Below are 18160 nucleotides of genomic sequence, written 5' to 3'. Positions count from 1 at the left end.
GGGTTCACCCCCTCTGACCTCATTGTGGACTGAGTGTGGAAGAGGAGGTATATCCACTGGGATATCAGGATATGGTTTTCATAAAATAGTGAAATAGATGCTAAAAAGCAAACATATCAGATATCCAGTATTTTCTTCTTTTGAATAGGCCTTTTATTACAGTGGCTTCAAATTATAGTCTAGTTGGCATGGGAGCCCAGCGTACATAACTCTGAAGGTGTTTTAGACCAAAGGTAGATCTGCTATGCTATTGACTCACCTCCAAAGTCTATGAAAACTTTTCTTCAGTTACCATCTCATATCTCCAGCTTTGGAACATAAGACATTTTGAGGTCACAGCAAAGGACAGTGTGACCCATTGCCAGGACAGACAAAGCATTGAGTTGTTGGATGATCCAGTGCTCCCCTAAGGGAACTAGAAAAACCAGGCTGCTATTTAGGCAGCATCTACCTTCTCTCAGGCCTCATAGTCCTCTGGCCCTCTTCTTTCACATGCCCTGAAGTTCACTTGGTCTCATTGCTCTGAGTCAGCCTGGTGTGAAGAACAGTGGGGCCTCAGGTCAGGCTGTGTCTAGTGATTTCAATTCTGCTGTTGGCTGATATTCCATCTGTCAAGAAAGTTTTGCAGTCAGCCATTTGATAGTGGAAGGGTTAGCCCATGAAACTGGATTTCCTGTGTATCTGGAAAGAGGAGCAGCCCTGGAGATCTGACATGCTCTGTGAAAATTAGGGGTTAGTTGTGCTATTCCCTGTTAGTCTCTGCTGAACCTAATGCACTTCAACATTTGAAGATTAAAATTTAAAAAAAAAAAAAGAAATTCTCTTTCAATTTTTTATTATAAACTTAAGCAACTTCATGGCAAGAGAATCTAATCAACATTAAACTACTTCCTTCCAAAGTAATTTCCTCTCTGTCAATGCACAGACACGCATTTTTACTTAGTTATAATTAGTGTGAACATATTCGTTTTTGTTTAGGAAAGATTTTCTTTACCTTGGCATTCAGATTTGTTTTCATGGGCGAAGAAAACACTGAGAATGAGAAAGAACCTTTGTGGGAGAGTTGGGAGGATGATATGGGGTCACACTATCCCAGAGTTATAGAAACCTCTCAGCCCTTTGCATATCTCTTATAATCATCTTTTGTGCTAACAGACTCACTGGAGTGGTTTTTCCACTCAAAGCCCCCTCCACATATTACTTCACAGCACCAAGGGCGGACTCCTGTTTCTAAAGGAAGAATAAAATCCCATCGTCCGGGTCTGCCAGGACTCATCTGTTTCTCATGGGTGCACCCTTGCCCCTGCTTTACTGGATTTATCTAAATGGTTTTCCTCGCAGGAAGCAAGCAGAAACGATGCTGCTGTGGGACAGTCCTCCATACTGTTACCCTCAAATGTTTTTGTTTTTCTTAAGTGCGATCACACACCAGTGGTTTCCAACCTATGGAAGCATAAAATTGACAAGTCGTTTGTCCGAAGTCAAGGAAGTAGCCATGTTAGGTTGAATTAAAAACAGCAAGTATTTGTATAGCTGTCTCTGGGTTCGTGGATCGTAAAAGGATTTAGCTTCAACCTTGCTGCCTACGTTCGCTTCGGGATTTTCACACAAGGCCGTTTAGGTTCCCCGTGGGGGCAGTGCCTGGCTCGTCTGGGTTTTGGGTGCAGACCGCACTCGCTGCGCGCTGGCGCTCCCTCTGCAGTCAGGCTCTCCGTGCAAAACAAAGGAGCTGAACTGCGACATGCACAAGTGCACCTTCTTTTGTTTGGGGGACGCGAGGCCTTGAAGGTGACTCCAAAAAGTTTCTGACAAATCCCGTAGGCCGGGAAGGAGAGGGAGGGGAATCAGGCAGTCCTCCTTCGGGGCGTTTTCGCTAGGGCTCTTCGCACCTGCGCTCCCGGGTGGGCCTCTTACACCCCCACCCGCAGGCGTAAGTGGTCATTGGCAGGCAGCCCTCGCAGGAGGTGAGGGCGGGCTGTCCCTGCCGACAGATGCATCCGCACGAAGCTGCTCGTTTCCCATCAAATCCCGGGAGAGGAGGCAGAAGCAGAGCTCAGCATCTGGCGATGTTCAGGTCACACCGAGCAGCGCTTCAGGCAGCCTTGGGTCAGAACAAGCCGATTCCACTTGAAACGAATGCCGGGGCCAGCGCGGGTCACCGACTGCGGGCTGGGGGCGGGGCCGGCCACACACGCTGAGAGACGCGGAGGCCGAGGAGCCGCGGGTTAGGAAATGTGACCCTGGCGACCCCAGACGCCCCCGCCTCCCTCGCTCCCGCTCCACCTGCAAGCCGAGCGCGCCGCGCCGCCGGCGGAGGCCATGGCCAGCCCCGCGCCCTTAGTGGCCTCCATCAGCCACCAAATGGTGGCTCTGCAGACCCTGCAGCTGCTGCAGCAGGAGTGGGGCTGGGGGGACGGTCCGGGAGCCCCCGGGAGCCCGCGCGACCTGGACCACGTGTCCGCCGCCCCAGCCTGTCGCTCGGGCCCCATGCGGGCCAGGCCGGGGCCCGGGCGCGAGGAGCGGGGCGGGGAGGGCCGGAATGGGAGGACCGGGGCGCGGGTGAGCTCCTCCGAGGTGGAAGTGGTGCGGGGCGCCGAGGGGGGCGCGGAGCTGCGACCCTTCCCCCGGGACCGAGGGCCCTGCACCCTGGCCCGGATGGCGATGCGCAGCGCGCTGGCCCGCGTGGTGGACTCGACCTCGGAGCTGGTGAGCGTGGAGCAGACGCTGCTGGGGCCCCTCCAGCAGGAGCGGCCCTTCCCCATCCACCTGAAGGTGAGTCGCGCCCTGCCACCCCTCCGGCGCGCGGGGGGTCCCTCCTCAGGGCGGGGCCGAGGGCCGGGATGGAGGCGGGGTGGGGCCCGCTGTGATTCAGCCCCGGGGAGAAGGGCGGGGGGAGGCGACACTCTGGGGACTCGGCAGGCGGGACAGGGAGCTGGGGACCCGCCTGGAGCCCCCTCTGATTGCGGAACCGAGATGCAGGAGAGGCCTTGCTACAAGCTTGCTCTGGGACGCCTTCCTTTCTCACATAAATCAGCTTCCTGCTCCAGCTGGAGCCCTTTTCCACAGGTGCAGCTTCTCGGGGTGGAGGACAGCTCCCCCACGCCCCTTCCCAATGAACAACCTTTCTTCCAGAGCCTTAAGTACACTATTAAGTCCCCCCTGCCTTTTGTGTGACGAAAGCATCGAAGTTTACTTAAAGTACCTTCACACTCATGAATCAAAATTATTTTTGCATAAATCCAATTCCCCACAGAGCTCACAGGCCTTACAGAGTCAACCTAAGCTCTCATAAAGTAGGGTGAGAGCCGGGTGGCTCCCGGGTGTTGAAGCGTGAATAATAACACTGAACTCCTGCTAAGTCGCCGAGCTCATATTTATAGGGGCACAGTTTCCTTTAAGGTACCAAACTGTGTTAGCCAGTGTGGCCAGACAACAGAGCAGCTGCCTCCCAGGCTGAGTGGATGGCGGAAATCTGGGGCTCCAGGTTGCAGTTGTGGCCTTGCAATGAACAAACCTAATTGGTTTCAAGTCCCAAGTCTCTTTAAGGCTTTCTGGCTTTCAAATGTTGGCCAGGAGCATTGCTGCTTTTATTCCTCTGGGGAGCTGAGGAGAAGGAAATCTGGAGGTGAGGAGGAAGCCTTAGGGATTTCTCGAGAGTTGCTATTTTTTTTTTTTTTTTTTTCTGACCGGTAAGGGGATTGCAACCCTCGGCATGGTGTGGTCTGCACCACGCTCAGCCAGTGAGCACACCGTCATCCCAATATAGGATCCGAACCGTGGCCCCAGTGCTACCAGAGCCGCACTCTCCGAGTGAGCCAGGGGCCAACTCAAGAGTTGCTATTCTTGATGTACAGGCCAAGGTTCGGCACAGTTGCTATGTGCATTTGTGTATTATTTGCACTACACACTGTAAAAGATCTATTTAACATTAAACATAATAAAGCATATATACACCTAAATAAATACTGTTTCTTTACACCAGGATTTCTCAGCCTCTGCGCTATTGATATTTTGGGCTGGCAAATTCTTTGTTGGCAGGGGTTGTTCCGAGTATTATAGGATGTTTAGCCGTATCCCTAGTTTCTGCCCACTAGATGCCAGCAGCATACTCCTTTGCCCCAAGTTGATACAACCAAAAATGTCTCCGGACACTGCCAAGTGGGGATGGGATGGGGAGGGGAGCCAAGATTGCCTCCAGTTGAGAAGCACCTCTACATTCACCTTAGAAAATTAAAAAATGAAGCTGCATTTCACCAGTGCTCCCCAATGTAAGATGCACCTTTTTTTTGGAACTACCAAGAAATTTTAGAAAATTCTGTCAATTAAACTATGTCACACCGTTGATTGTAAACTGATCTTAATTTCAGGTATTTAAAAAATGTAAAAAAAAAAAAAAAGGCCCGTCTGAGAATTGATGAAATACGAAGTGCCATGTGATGTGAGGAGCACATACAGGACATAGACAGGTTGGCAAAAGGAGAGACTGAGTGATCAGTTTTACCTAAGGTGATTGTGGAAGGCTCCTAGGAGGAGGCAACCTTTTAAAAAATGAGTGTTTGCTTGCCACATATTAAAGGGAAAAGACATTTTAGGTGAATTCTGTGATTGGAGGCTCAGAAGCATTGAAAGGTCCTGGGACTCAGGGAATTGTAATTAGTTCAATACCGCTGAAGGCAAAAGATGATGCTGGAGGTTAAGTGGGGATCAGCTGGGGAAAGGACTGCGTGTTGTGCTGAGGACCTTGGATTGGTAGATAAATCCCAGAAGGCTGGATAAATCCCAGAAGGCTAGGTTTCAGCTTGAGAGGCAGGTCAGAAGGTTTGAGGGCCTGACCCAATTCTGTGGCAATGGCGTAAACCCTGTGTCCTCGCTCTGGAGGCAGTCACCTATAAATGATGCCATCTTAGCTTCATGCAGCTGTCACTTATGCTTGGTAATCCTTTTAGCCCTTTCTAATTGACTTTTGGTTTTAAACATTTCCACCCTCCTAAAGCCTTCTTCATCCAAACCTCAACCTTCTTACTACGTTTCTGAGAAAATTGAGGTCATCTGACACAAACATTTTCCTCTTTACCTAAACAGTCACATTTCCACTCATCTTCATTCTTGTCCCTAATAAATAAATGCTGTTTCCCCCCTCACCCACCCCATGTAAATTCTTTCTCTTAAGCAATGGAGCAAGGTTTTCACTTACCCCAGACATTTTCTATCAATTCCTCCTCTCCTTATATTTTCCGCTGCCTGCTCTTTGCCATAAACACGCTCAAAGCTTCCTACACCTACCCATCCCCATCCCCTTGAGTCACGGTATTTTCTTTGCTTGTCACGAGCAAGCTTTGCAGACATCTGGATATGTTGCTGCCACTTTCTAGAAATATTCAGAGTGCTCATTAGAAACAGGGATTGTCAGCTTTCTTACTACTAGAGTCTGCTGTTTACCTGCAGAGGAATAATGAGTTTTAGAGCTCCTGAGAACAACCAGTACTTACAGGGGGAAAGAAACAGGGAGCGGTTTTTCTGCATGATTTTCCCCCTGGTCAGCATCTTGGAATTTAGCTTGGTTTGCTGTTTGGAGAAAAAGTAATGTCTCCATTTGGTTTGTAGATTAATGATTACATAGAACTTAGACTTGAGGAGACAGCATCCTGTCTTTCCAGGGTTATGCAGACATGGCTTCATTAATACTAGTGTTAATTCAAATGATTTGGAAGCATGTTTTCTATATTTTTAAATTAATAACATGCAGGTTGGTTTTAGACAACAGAATGGTTTCAGGAGGATTTCTGCTAATAGAAATAACACTTGTGTATCACTGAGAAGTGTGTGGAGACCTCCCCATCATCATGTCTCTTTGGTGGTTTTACTTGCCATAGAGGGTAGGCGGGAGACTCACTGGAACTAAAGCCCATGGCCAAGATGACAGGCATTAGGGACCCTACAGTGGAGACAGCGCAGCATAGCATTGTCATCAAATCCCATGGAGTGTTTCAAACCTACACTGCTACTTCCCACCGTAGGCCCTTTGGCAGGTTATTTAGCCTTCCTGTGACTCAATGTCCTCAACTGTGAAATGGGGACAGTGGTCTCTATTGTAAAGGGTTTCTGAGATAATGCGTATAAAGTCTCAGTCATTGGTTTCTCATAGTAAGTTTCCATAATTTGAGCTATTACCATTACCTTTATTATTATTTCTACTATTAACAGGTTGACGCCTCATTAGTTCTTATTGACTACTATTTTTGTGAGTTCCGTTCTTGATATTAATGAATCTTATCCATAAACTCTGTGCCTACTTTTCTGGGACTCTTGACAGAAGCAGAGTGAGGATGACCCAAAGGAAGCTTCCACTATCAGGAAGCTTCCACTGTCCAGAAGTCAGCCTTAGCTGCATGCCCAATGATTGACTTAGAAGTGTCACCATTGATTAAACCACCCGAGGGAGTTAAGGAAGTGAAATTTTCAGGTGTGAAGGGAGAAAAACTCTCACCACAATAACAACAGACATTTTAACTGTATTTTTCTTTTTAATGAAAGGAACCAACACTTAATATTCCTTTTAAACATTTAGAAATTATCAAACATATGCCAAAAACCATAAAATGAGTTTCTTCATGGTAGATGAAAAGTGCCCAACAGTACTGAGTCTTGTTAAATTTGGTGCAAAGGATGGAGTTAACCAGCTTGACAGACATTACAGGAGGAAACTGAGGCATGGAGGAATTGAGGACTTTGCTCAAGACCCTGCATCTGGAAAATATGAGAGAAATCTTCTCTTTTGTCCTCCCTGAAGGTTCACTGAAAAGACGAACAATAGACAGATAAATGGGAGAAAAAGGCTTCCAAATTTATTTATGTGCACATGGACATGGGAGTCTTAAAAATGAGACTCAAAGGGCCATATGACTGAGGCTTAAATATCCTTTTCAAAGTGTAGAAGGTAATCGTGAAGGATAGTAAATGATGTTTCAGGGGAAATGAATGAGCCCAAAGAACAATGGCCTGGGACAGAGTTCCTCTGAGTTCTGAGGGAGGTGGTGGGAAGGTGAGGGGCTGAATGTCACTGTGAAAAAAGGTTGTCTAATTATGCAGATAGTCTCCCAGCTATTTTCTTGGAGTTGTCCTCAGAAGAATAGAGGAAAAGTCTATCTGGGGGTGGCAATGTCTTTTAATCTCTTTGGTGATTAACCTTTCCTGGTTATTTGATGAGATTCCCAGGGAGGGGGTCTTAAGACAATTGTATTTCTTGTGGAAAGAAGTTTCCCTGGTCAGATAAGAATATTCTGGAATGAGTCCCTCCCTGCATTTTGGTGGGAGGGGTAGACCAAGAGAAGGTTATTAGAAAGTCAGGCAGCTTCTAAGATCTTTCAATCCCTTTTAATTCAAAGTGCTCACAGAACACCCTACTTTGGGGTATCATTCTCTGTGCCCTGACAGAAGTGCTGGTGTTTTCCTGACTCATTCTACTACATCATAGTGCTAGCTCGTCAGAGTGTTATAAGCATCATGCTAAAATAATGTACCAGAGAGTGGGCAGTAGACAGGGCCATGGTCGGGCATGCACACTCTGCATACTGCTTGGGCTGCAGCAGTCACATTGTAGACTGGTGGTATTAGTCAGCTCAGCTGTTATAACAAAATACCACACACTGGGTGCCTTAAACAACAGACATTTATTTTCTCACAGTTCTGGAGGCTGGAAATCCAAGATCAAAGTGCCAAAATTTTTATTTCTGGTAAGGGTTCCCTTCCTGTCTTGCAGACAGCTGCCTTCTTGCTGCGTCCTCACATGGCCTTTCCTGAGTGCACTCATGCAGAGAGCTCTCTGGTGTCTCTTCCCATAAGAATGCCTATCCTACTGCGTTAGGACCCCACCCTTATGACCTCATTTCACCTCCCTAAAGGCCCTGTCTCCAAATATGGTAACATTGGGTGCCAGGGCTTCAACGTATGAATTTTGTTGGGACAGTTCAGTCCATAACACTGGGTGATTTGTGCATCTCCTTCTATGATGGTCACTTACATGGTGACAAAAAGTACAGGTAAACATAGGAGATCATTATCAAACTAGTAATGCCAGTGAGACTGCATTAGGCATTTGCCAGGCAAAGGGAGTGTACAAGTGTGCAGGACGCCAGAAGGAAGGAAGCCAGTCTAGGATTTTGGATACTGCTGAGCATGACCAATCCACACAGGGACCATTAGCCAAGCCAATTATGAAGTTGCTCTGATTGAGTTTTGTCTGTCTTCCTTCGAGAATTAAAAACGTTTATAGTTTCCACGAGTTCTGTTCTGAAGCAAGTTTCATGGAAACTATTGGCTGAAGCCAACTTTCAGAGGCGGAAGAACTTTCTTGTCATTGCAGATTTAACTTGCCTGTGAGCTCACCCGTGTCAGTGAGCTCATTCTAGTACCAATTATTCCGTCACGTTCAGTAGTCCTTGCTGGTTTTCTCATTCTGTGGAGCAAGAGCAACAGTCATAAAACTGCTGGCTTTGGCTTCACAGTCATTGCTAATGCTCTTCGCCAACTACACATGTAAATATTGGGTCACTCAGAGAAAGGTATTGATGATGAGTACTTTTTCCCCCCATTAACATTAGTTAGTGAAGACAGTTTCTTTAAATTTGGGAATTGTGTCTGCAGAAATGACTAAAACACTGTTGAAGAAATAAATGCTCATGGTTATATTATCAGCCATAGCAAGGATCTTGCTCTTTATTTGGGACAAAATTGTGCTGTTACATTAGAAAAAGTCTCAGTGACAGTCACAGAGCTTATGTTGTTCCCTCCCTCCATACATATAGTGACTGTTCTAGAAGTAGCTTATGCATTGCCTTGGAATTCCTCATAATACAGATGATATGAAAATCAGGACATAAAACCATTCTGAAATGAAAATTTGGGGAAACATGTTCCAGGAGGGCCCTAAAACAAAACTATTTATATTTGACATCTGGATAAAATGCTGCAGTGTTTTATTTTACAGTTTTTGGGTTTGCCTCTTGAGCATCCCTGAATCAAGTGCTTGTACCCATCACAAAAGAGCTTTTCACTGGACTTTTCAACTAAAAATGGTACTGTACCCAAAGCAAATGCATAAGGAACCTTAGTTATTTGTGAGCATTTACACTGGGTACACCACAAGTAAAAATGTTTAATTTCCTGTGGACGATAGACTTTTATGGTGACTGGCAAATACTTGGGTTCTTCATTGGGTGTTTTATTAATACACAGTTACATATCTATTTGAGACTGACCTTGGATTTAGGCAACTGGTGACGGCTCTGGGCCCTGTGAATTTGTAGTTCAAAGCCAGATATTGATGAGCCAAATGAAGGTGGGGCAATTCGTAGTTCACGATAGTATGTTTTTCACAACATCCCTCTAAAACAGAGAAACATCATTCCCATTTTATGTACACAGTCAATGTGGAGGATCCCAGTGGGTCTGGGGAAGAGGTTCGTGCTCCTTAGGCAGGCCCAGCACTGAGCTGCTTTAGTGGAGAGAAGTTTGCTGGTCAGGCAGTTTATTAAGCCCAGTCCCCATCAGAAAACTGGGGAAAAGCTCCTTTCCTTTCCTTTCCTTCTCTTTCTTTCTTCCTTTCTTTCTCTCTCTCTCTCTTTCCCTGTGGAGGGCATGAGGCATTCAGGGAGAGCTGAAGGGGGAAACATGAGAAGAAACAAACTTGTGAGGTCCTTGTAAGAGAATATAGCTCAAGACGTGACTGTTTTGAAAAGAGCCAACTTATTTTAAAGCTAGCGATTAAGCGAGTATGAACTGATTTATAGTTTATGTAGATCTAGAAGTGATTTTGAAGGTGACGTGGTAGGGGGAAAAAAAAAACCCAAAACAACAACCTTGTGGATTGTTTAAAAGTTATCTGCACTTTAGAGCCTATAAAGTCATATTGTATTTTGTACTTTATTATTCATTGGCGTTGGTTTCAGAACACAAGCCTTGAAACCGACTCCTCCTGCCAGATTCTTTTTGTCTTCAAGCCTCCAGTTTTAATGGAAGTGTTTATTTTCAGTAAGGAACTGAAAAAAGGGCTTAACTTTTCTTCCGTTTATGGACTTTGCAGGTGCATTTTCAGTTGTTTCAAGGATTTCAGACGTGCGCATTCCTAATAAACACAATGCAGAATGCAGAAAAGTGTAAGACTGGCGGTTTTTCAAGAGACCTCCCTTACACTGGATAGGAGAGAACAGAGCTGAGCAAGGGAGAGCTCCATCTGGGAGGTCTCTGACTAGCTAGGGGCTGGCTTTACATGGGGCGTAGAAGGTTCCATGCCTTGAATAGCTTTCAAATAGCCAAGCCCTCTCAATTATGCTTCAGGGAAGAGGGATGGGCCAACAGGCCAGTCTTCAATTCGGACGCGATCATTGCCAATTTAAGCTTTGTAACACTCATAACATTCAGTCAACCTTAGAAAAAATAACATGAAGACGGCTAAGGAAGAAACATGAAATGATTCCCTTGTAGGTACTTTTGTTGCATTCCCCAAGCCAGTTTAATCCTTCTCCTGCTGGTTTTCATGGAGCCCCTGTGTACCCACCATGACATCTACAGCTCTGTGATTCCTGTTCGCCGGTCTTGGCTCCCACACTGGACAGCAAGCTCTGCTCTGTGAGTCATCACAGCCCCTGGCCCAGTTTCTGATTCGGGGCAGGTCTTGGATGGACATTTGAGTTTTGAAAGAAAGAGGTTAATTCCAGCTCTGCCACTCACTTGCTGTGCAGCTTAGGTGCATTATTCACTCTCCCCAAGCCATATTGCTTCTTTTCATCTGTCATGGCTTGTCATGAGCAGTGAGTGAGACAAGGTGTATAAGGAGCCTGGCTTGCAATCTGGCAGCCAGTAGGTGCTCAGGCTTATAGGCTGGGCCAGTGTTCTTAAAATGCTGGTTTGCCATGGGACTCCCATGGTTGGAGGTGTCCAGGGACTTCACTGTGACATTCAAGGCTTTCCATACAATCTTACCTCCTGGTATGCAGCACAAAACTCTGTTCTCTCAGCCTGCTCCACTCCCCAATTCCAGCCCCTTCTTGACTCCAGACCTTTATTCATTCCAGTTACAGGGACCGTCTCTTTTCCTTGTGAGTCAAATACTGCCTTCTCCAACACTAATTATCTTGTGATGTTTAGTACAGTCCTTCCCACTCCATTCCCTTCTGCAAAGGCTGGTGGTAGCATACAATGGCCTCGTCCATTCTTTTTGAACCTTAGCCTTACTCTGTGTGACATCTCTACTAAATAGTCTCTGATAGATTTCCTCTCACCAATTAGATGCTAAGTTTCTACAGAGCATATTTTCCCTTTATTTTCTCCTCTTCCCTCTTACTTCTTCCTTCTTCCTGATCTCCCAGCATCTAACAGAGTACTTTACTTATAACCTTAGATGGATAGACTACTTTACAAATACAAAGAGTTTTCATATCCATGAGCTAATTTGACCTTTGCAACCTGTCCACATGGTAGCTATTATTGTTTCTATTTTACAGTTGAGAAAACTGAGTGTTTGATAGGTAAAATAGCTTGTCTAAGGATGGCCTATCAAAGGGGCAGAAGCAGAGCTGTGATGCAGGTGCATTTCTCTTGAAGGAATGAGCTCTCTGTGCACCCCTGGGGTCTTTGTTGCTGCTCAGAGGGCTGCGCTTCCTAACTAACATCTGCAGAGTCCCTTTTGCCATGTAGGGTAACATTCATAGGCTCTGAGAACTATGATGCATTTGTTCTGCCTACCACAAGGCAAGTTTCAGCTCAAAATTAGGAAGAAATGTTCTAAACAGTAGAGCTATTTCCTTGAACAGATCACTTCCTAAGTGCATGAGTTTCTCTAGTATAACCAAATGAATTGTGGACAGTAACACATCAGGTGTGCTATAGAAAGGATTCACATGTCAGAACGAGTTTTGTGTGAACCCTGTGCTGTGCTTAGATTATGCATCTATGCATGTGTGTTCCTCCATAGTATTGGGTTTTTGTGTTTTTACCATGGCCCTTATCATACTTCCGTGGAAATTTAGATATATGATCTGTGTGTCTCATTTCCCCTACTAGGTTATAAGCTCTTTAGAGATCAGGTACCATGTCTTATTGCCTTTTATCCAGTATAGTCAGTCATGTAGCAGAGGCTTGATACACATTTGAAATAAATTTAACAATTTATTAACTGAGTTAAACCAGCCGAGGACATTATCCCAGTAATCAGTTGAGTCACGGGAGAGAGTATCTGAACTCGCTTTAAAATGTAAATGCTAGCCATCCATTTGGATCACTGTAGCAATCAATGCATTTCATATTGAGAGTCTGAAATTACACAGGGCTTTAGAAGTTCCAAAACCTGCTTTTAGATTGCTCAGCCATATAGTTCTAATTCTGGGAAAGTGCTCAAAGCACCGTGTAAGAGATTACATCATTTCTAGGAGCATCTGGGACTTGCTGAATAAAAGCTGCTGGGAGGATAAGCTCTGTCATTGGATAGAAAACACCATAAGTGAAATCATCACCAATATTGATCATGTGAGTTTCCACTGACAGCCCATGAGCCATTTAATATGCTGTTGCCTTAACGCTGTGACTTGTGACCCCACCTGCTGCAGCAGAATCACCAGAAGTTTGGTTGGAGGTAATGGTTATGGGACCCATGGTTGGCCTTCAGATCTTCTAGAAAGGAAGAGAAGCAATCACCTGTTTTCTTTTTCCCTCCCATGGCTTAAGAGTCCCACAGAAAGTCTATTCCTATTAATTTGTTTTCTTTGACTTAATATATTTGAGAAAGGATTAAAAGGAAACACTACTAGAATAGTAAAATAAAGAGATTTTGCAAAGCGCGCCAGAGATCTGAAGTTTGCCTAGGGCCTCAGGGACCAGTACAGCCCAGCAGTTGAATTTTATTGTACATGTAATTTCCTCAAACGATGCCTTTGATTCTTTACAGTAAAGGTGAAATTGACTTCAGATTTTAGGCCCACAACTGTATTTTTAAAGGCTTTTAAATCTTCTTTGGGTCACGAATGCCTTTGCAGACTGGCTAATAGGCATACATCAGCACGTTTTAGTGATTCCTTCTATTTTGAATTTCCCTTTCCGTGTTTTCTCTGATCCTTCCACTTTGTATTTAAAGTTGGATTAGTTCAATAAAGCAAGCGGACAAATTTTCTTGATGTGGATCTTGGAAAAATAGTCCAGAGTGATTTTTCCCCCTGCTTTCTCATTCCCAAGCAATATCCTTCAGCAATACAAGTTACCCCGTAAACTATGGGACAGATGATATAAGTAGAAAAAAACAAGAGGCTTGGTAGCCTAGGAATTTTTGAGTACAGGGACTATCGCTCTACCCCAGCACCAACCTCACAAGTGGTCTTGCTGTTGTTGTTTGGAGAATTGAAATAAATGGATGTTTGTTTTGTTTCTTGGGGGATGTTTTCTAATAAGCACTCTGCCAGAAACCCCAATCCTTCTCACCCAAGAGACAGGATTTTTCTTAGGGAGAATAGCTTCTCTTTCTATACAGAATTAGGAGGAAAACTCTAGTCTCTCATGAAACTTTGGTTTCAACTTTTAGTTCTTCCTTTCATTTTGTTTTTATTTCTTGGATTATCTATTTTACTTTTCCTGTGCTGTTGAACTGAATTCTTAGCTCAGGACTTCTCAGTGATTATTCTTTACTAACAGAAGCATTTAAGTCTATGCATTTCTCACTGTGACTACATCCCATAAATTTGTGATACAGTATTTCTATAATTGTTCAGTATGAAGTATTTTAAAAATTAAATTATTTTTTCACTGACCCATGAATAATTTAAAAGTGGATTTTTTAATTCATACATGTTTTGGGAAGGTTATCTATGTCACTGATTTCTCACTTACTCACATTGTGATTTTTGCATTATAGACTCTCTAACATTGGTTAAGATTTGCTTTGTGACATTATAATATAGTTAGCCTTCATAAATACCCCATGTATATTTGAGAATAATGTATATTTGTTTATTTCCATTGGATCAAGCTTGTGATTCATGTTTTTCAATCTTTTCTGTCCATGCTGAGTGTTTTGTTGTTTGATCTATCAGTTTCGGGGAAAGCTACGTTAAAATCAGCCTTTATGTTTGTAGACTGAATGTATGTTAAGGTTATCATATTAGACACACACAACTGTAAAATTGTTATATCTTCTCGGGGAATCATTCTGTTTATTAATTGTAGTTTATTTTATCCCTAATAATGATTTTTTTCCAGCTCTAATTTGGCTTCTCTTTGCTTGGTATATATTTTAGTATCCATTTACTTTGAATCTTTATGTGGTTTTAGTTTTAAATGTGTTGCTTGTAAACAACATACAGATAGATTTTTAAAATCCAGTCTGGTAACCATTATCTTTCAAAAGGTGAGTTTATCAGTTTGCATTTATTGTGCTTTCTGATATGTTTAGAATTACTTCTACTCAATTATTTGGTGCTTTCTATTTACCTTGCTTTATGTTTATCTCTTTATGTCTCCATTTTTCCCTTCTATAGATAGGATCAATAAAAGTTCATCACACCTTTTCCCTCTGCTGGTTTCAAAGTTTTATGAATTATTTCTTTACTTTTGATGATAACCTTTACATTTCTTCTGCATGTACTTAACAAGTCTGAAATTGATCTGTTTGCCATTTTTCTCTTGAACAGCACAGCACTTAGAATGCCACTCCAACTTACATTACCACTGTTCAGCATTTTAGAACCATCCTCTTTTTGTAGACCCCATGTTAGTTGTTATAATGTTTATTTCAAACAAGCAATTCTTTAGATTTACACCACATTTTTAACTTTTTGTTCACTGATGACTGTTGCATCTCCTGCCTTCTGAGTTGAATTTCCTGTTTCTGAATTATATCTTTGAAAGACCTGACAGTGAGGATCTGTTAGTGGTCAACTCCTCCTGACCTTTTAAATGGGAATATATTTATTTTTTCCTGAGCTTTAAATGATAGTTTAGTACGATTAGAAAAATTCTATGTTGACAGTTATTTGATGGTATTATTCCATTCTCTTCTCTCTTTAATTGTTGTGGCAAGAAGTCTGTGCTCTGTCCTGTCATTCCTTGAAACCCATCTGTGTTTTCTTTCTGGTTGCTTTTAAGAGTTGGTTTGTCTCAAAGTTTATATTTGGATCACATTTAATTTATTCTGCTCAAGGCTCATTCTACTTCCTGAGTCTAAGGATTCATGTTTTGGATTAATTCTAGATAATTCTCATCCATTATTCTCTTTGAATATCACCTCTCCCCCTTTTTCTCTCTTGTCTCTTTTGGAAATATATTTCTTGGGCTTCCTCATTCTGTCATCCATGGTGCTTAATCTCACATTTGTATTTCCCATGTCTTTAACTTTTTATCTTGCATTCTGGGTAATTATCTCATATTTATCATCCAGTTAACAAATCCTCACTTCAGATATATTTATTCAGGTGTTTAAGCTGTTCGTGAAGTTTTTAATTTGTCAGTGTAGTTGTCATTTCTAGAAATGGTATTTGGTTCGTTTGAAGTCAGTTTTTTGCTTAAATCACATATATTTTTTTTCTTTAATATCTTTAATAATTTTAAACCTACTTTATAGTCTCTATATGAAATTCTTGGAGATTAATCCTGTCCCATGTTGCATTTGCTATACAAGGGTACTTCAAAAAGTTCATGGAAAAATAGAATTGAAAGATAATATGAATCTTTCTGTGAACTCTTTGAAGTACCTTTGTTCCATGGGGGATTGTATTTTAAATTTCTTATTTGGTATTTTGAGTTTATCTTTGACAGAGACCTTATGGAAATACTACTGTGGGGCGTGGGTTGTGGACATGTTCCCCTAGAAAAGGTTTTTGTGTGTTTTTGCCATTTGGCTATAGATATTTCAGCCCAGTTCCAATTTTTAAGTTAATGTGTTAGCATGGGTGTTCCCAGAAGGTGTATATGGTGTAGAGGGCAACTTCAAACTTAAACTGCTGTGTAATACAGGTACACAGTTACACTTTCTCAGGAGCAACTTCACCCTTCACCCCAAACCCAACGCAAAAGATACTTTTTTTTATTGATGATCATTTAGCTAAAATGATCTGTTTTTTCTTTAATGCTAGCCTTTGGGGGATTTCCTTTATTTTCTTGCAAACCCAGAAAGGATGGTTGTTCTATTTTAATTGGAATTCTAGGAATTCAGTGGTAAAGGGTTTTGGGGAAACTTAGTGTGCCATGTTGCCAAATACAGACTTCCAGGGGAAGTCATTTCCCTGTATTTTAAAGAGATCATATACTCAATATTACCTCTAATGTGGAATAATTTCAGCATATCACTTATTTGCAATGGATTTTTAGAATGTGAAACATTTGTGGATTAAAATCTATTGAATCACTTTATTCTTTTAAACTACTGAGGAACTATTCTTTCTAAATTTGCATTGGGAATTTCTTGAGATCATGTCCATTAAATAGCAAATTCTATATTGGAATCTTGAACACAGTGAGTATAGAATAATAAGACCAGAGGCTATTTGGAATGCTTTTTTCATCACAGCTTTCATAGGAATGAGTAACAGAAACTCAACTCCAGTTGGCTTAAGTAAAAAAGGGATATTTGTTGACTCATACAGCTGAAAAACCCTGGAGTTAATTGTTCAAGTACAACTAGATTCACATGTTCAGAAAATGTGATTGAGTCTCTTTTAGTGTCTTGGTTCTACTTTCTTCTTTATTGGCTTCATTCTCATCTGGATTCTCTCCTTATGCAAGATGTTTCCCAACACCCCCAGTTAAATAGGCTTCTCTTTCCCAGAATTCTGGGAAAATGAAGGAAATGGAAGGAAATGGAAGCTGGGTGAGCAAAGCACAGCAAATGTCCCCCATAATTTACCTAATTCTTTGTTTGTATTTGCTGTTCATTTCAGGATAGTGTTGAGTTCAGAAACATCTGCAGTCATTTGGCTCTACAAATTGAAGGACAGCAGTTTGACAGAGACTTGAATGCTGCCCACCAGTGTTTGAAGACAATAGTCAAGAAGCTGATTCAGTCACTCGCAAATCTTCCTTCAGATGCCCACATGGTAGCCTGTGCTTCCTTGAGACAGATCTTGCAGAATCTTCCAGACATATGAATGTTAAAGACATCGGGACTAAAACCACAGCTAGCACGACTGAGAGAACTGGATCCCTTACCTTCCTAATTGAATCAGCAGACAATGAATGTTTTTATTCCCAAAAAGGAGTGACTTGATAGCCCATGGAGCAGTCTGACCAGTGGCATCTGTAGCCTTCAGAATTATAGCATGTTAGTAAAAAATTTTAAAAGCAGTAGTTCACATTTTTAAGTATGTTGACCTACTTGCTGACTTTTTGATTAAAATATATTCCCCTTTGTGGAACTGATTGGATTATAATGTATATATTTATTAATTCATATTAAGTATTAGTTTTGATCAAATGATACTTTAATCTATATTCATATTAGTGTAGGCCTATAAGGTTTAATATGGTTATTTATATGATTAAAGCTCCATGGTTCTTAAAATTATCTTGAATAAGTGGGATATTTGATCATCGATATGTTCTGCTTTACTGGGTACTTCATTTTATGTTATGAGAACAATCTTTAGTTGTAGGACCACATGTGTCAGTAATTATGAGTTCCAATCCTGGCATTAATAACTTACTATTGGGCAGAAGAGTTGCTTCTAAACCTTGTACTTTCATATACTGATTTCTAAGTTTAAAATGATAATGAGCTATGAAGTTCCAAGGATACATGATATGTAAATCCAAAGCACAGCATTATTAAAGTCTCATGTGGAAACATCTAGCTCTTCTTACTGTTTCTGAATATTCAGACTGAAGTAGGAAATTCTTGGGGAAAGAAAGAGGGAATGGATATACTGACAGCTTTCCCTAAACAACATTTAAAGGGTGATATTTTTCTTTTTCTTTTTTTTAACAACAATCTGCTCACACTTAGGAAAAACTAAATTTCTTATTGTGCAGTGATGACTGTGTTGAGAACCGAAGTAACGTGAAATGCTGCTTTTCCTTTAAAATTTTAATAGAAACAGCATCAGATTTAGGGAAAAAAAAGGTTGTGGTGCATATGTGCCGCTTGTTTTCTAAGAGAATTATGAACTGGGTCTGGGTGGTGGAGAGT

At 42.2% G+C, this 18160-nt stretch overlaps 1 protein-coding gene across 1 annotated transcript; it reads left to right on the top strand.

Annotated features, from left to right (window-relative positions):
• Positions 1-2319: 2319 nt before the first annotated feature.
• Positions 2320-17123, top strand: DLEU7 (deleted in lymphocytic leukemia 7). The gene is made up of 2 exons (XM_063101748.1): positions 2320-2772; positions 16917-17123. The coding sequence occupies exons 1-2, from the start codon at positions 2320-2322 to the stop codon at positions 17121-17123; spliced, it is 660 nt and encodes a 219-aa protein (XP_062957818.1).
• The last annotated feature ends 1037 nt before the right edge of the window (positions 17124-18160 follow it).

Source organism: Cynocephalus volans, chromosome 7 (assembly GCF_027409185.1).
Source record: "Cynocephalus volans isolate mCynVol1 chromosome 7, mCynVol1.pri, whole genome shotgun sequence".
Taxonomy (NCBI): domain Eukaryota; kingdom Metazoa; phylum Chordata; class Mammalia; order Dermoptera; family Cynocephalidae; genus Cynocephalus; species Cynocephalus volans.
Note: the sequence above shows the minus strand (reverse complement) of the source record. Positions and strands in the feature narration are given on the sequence as shown.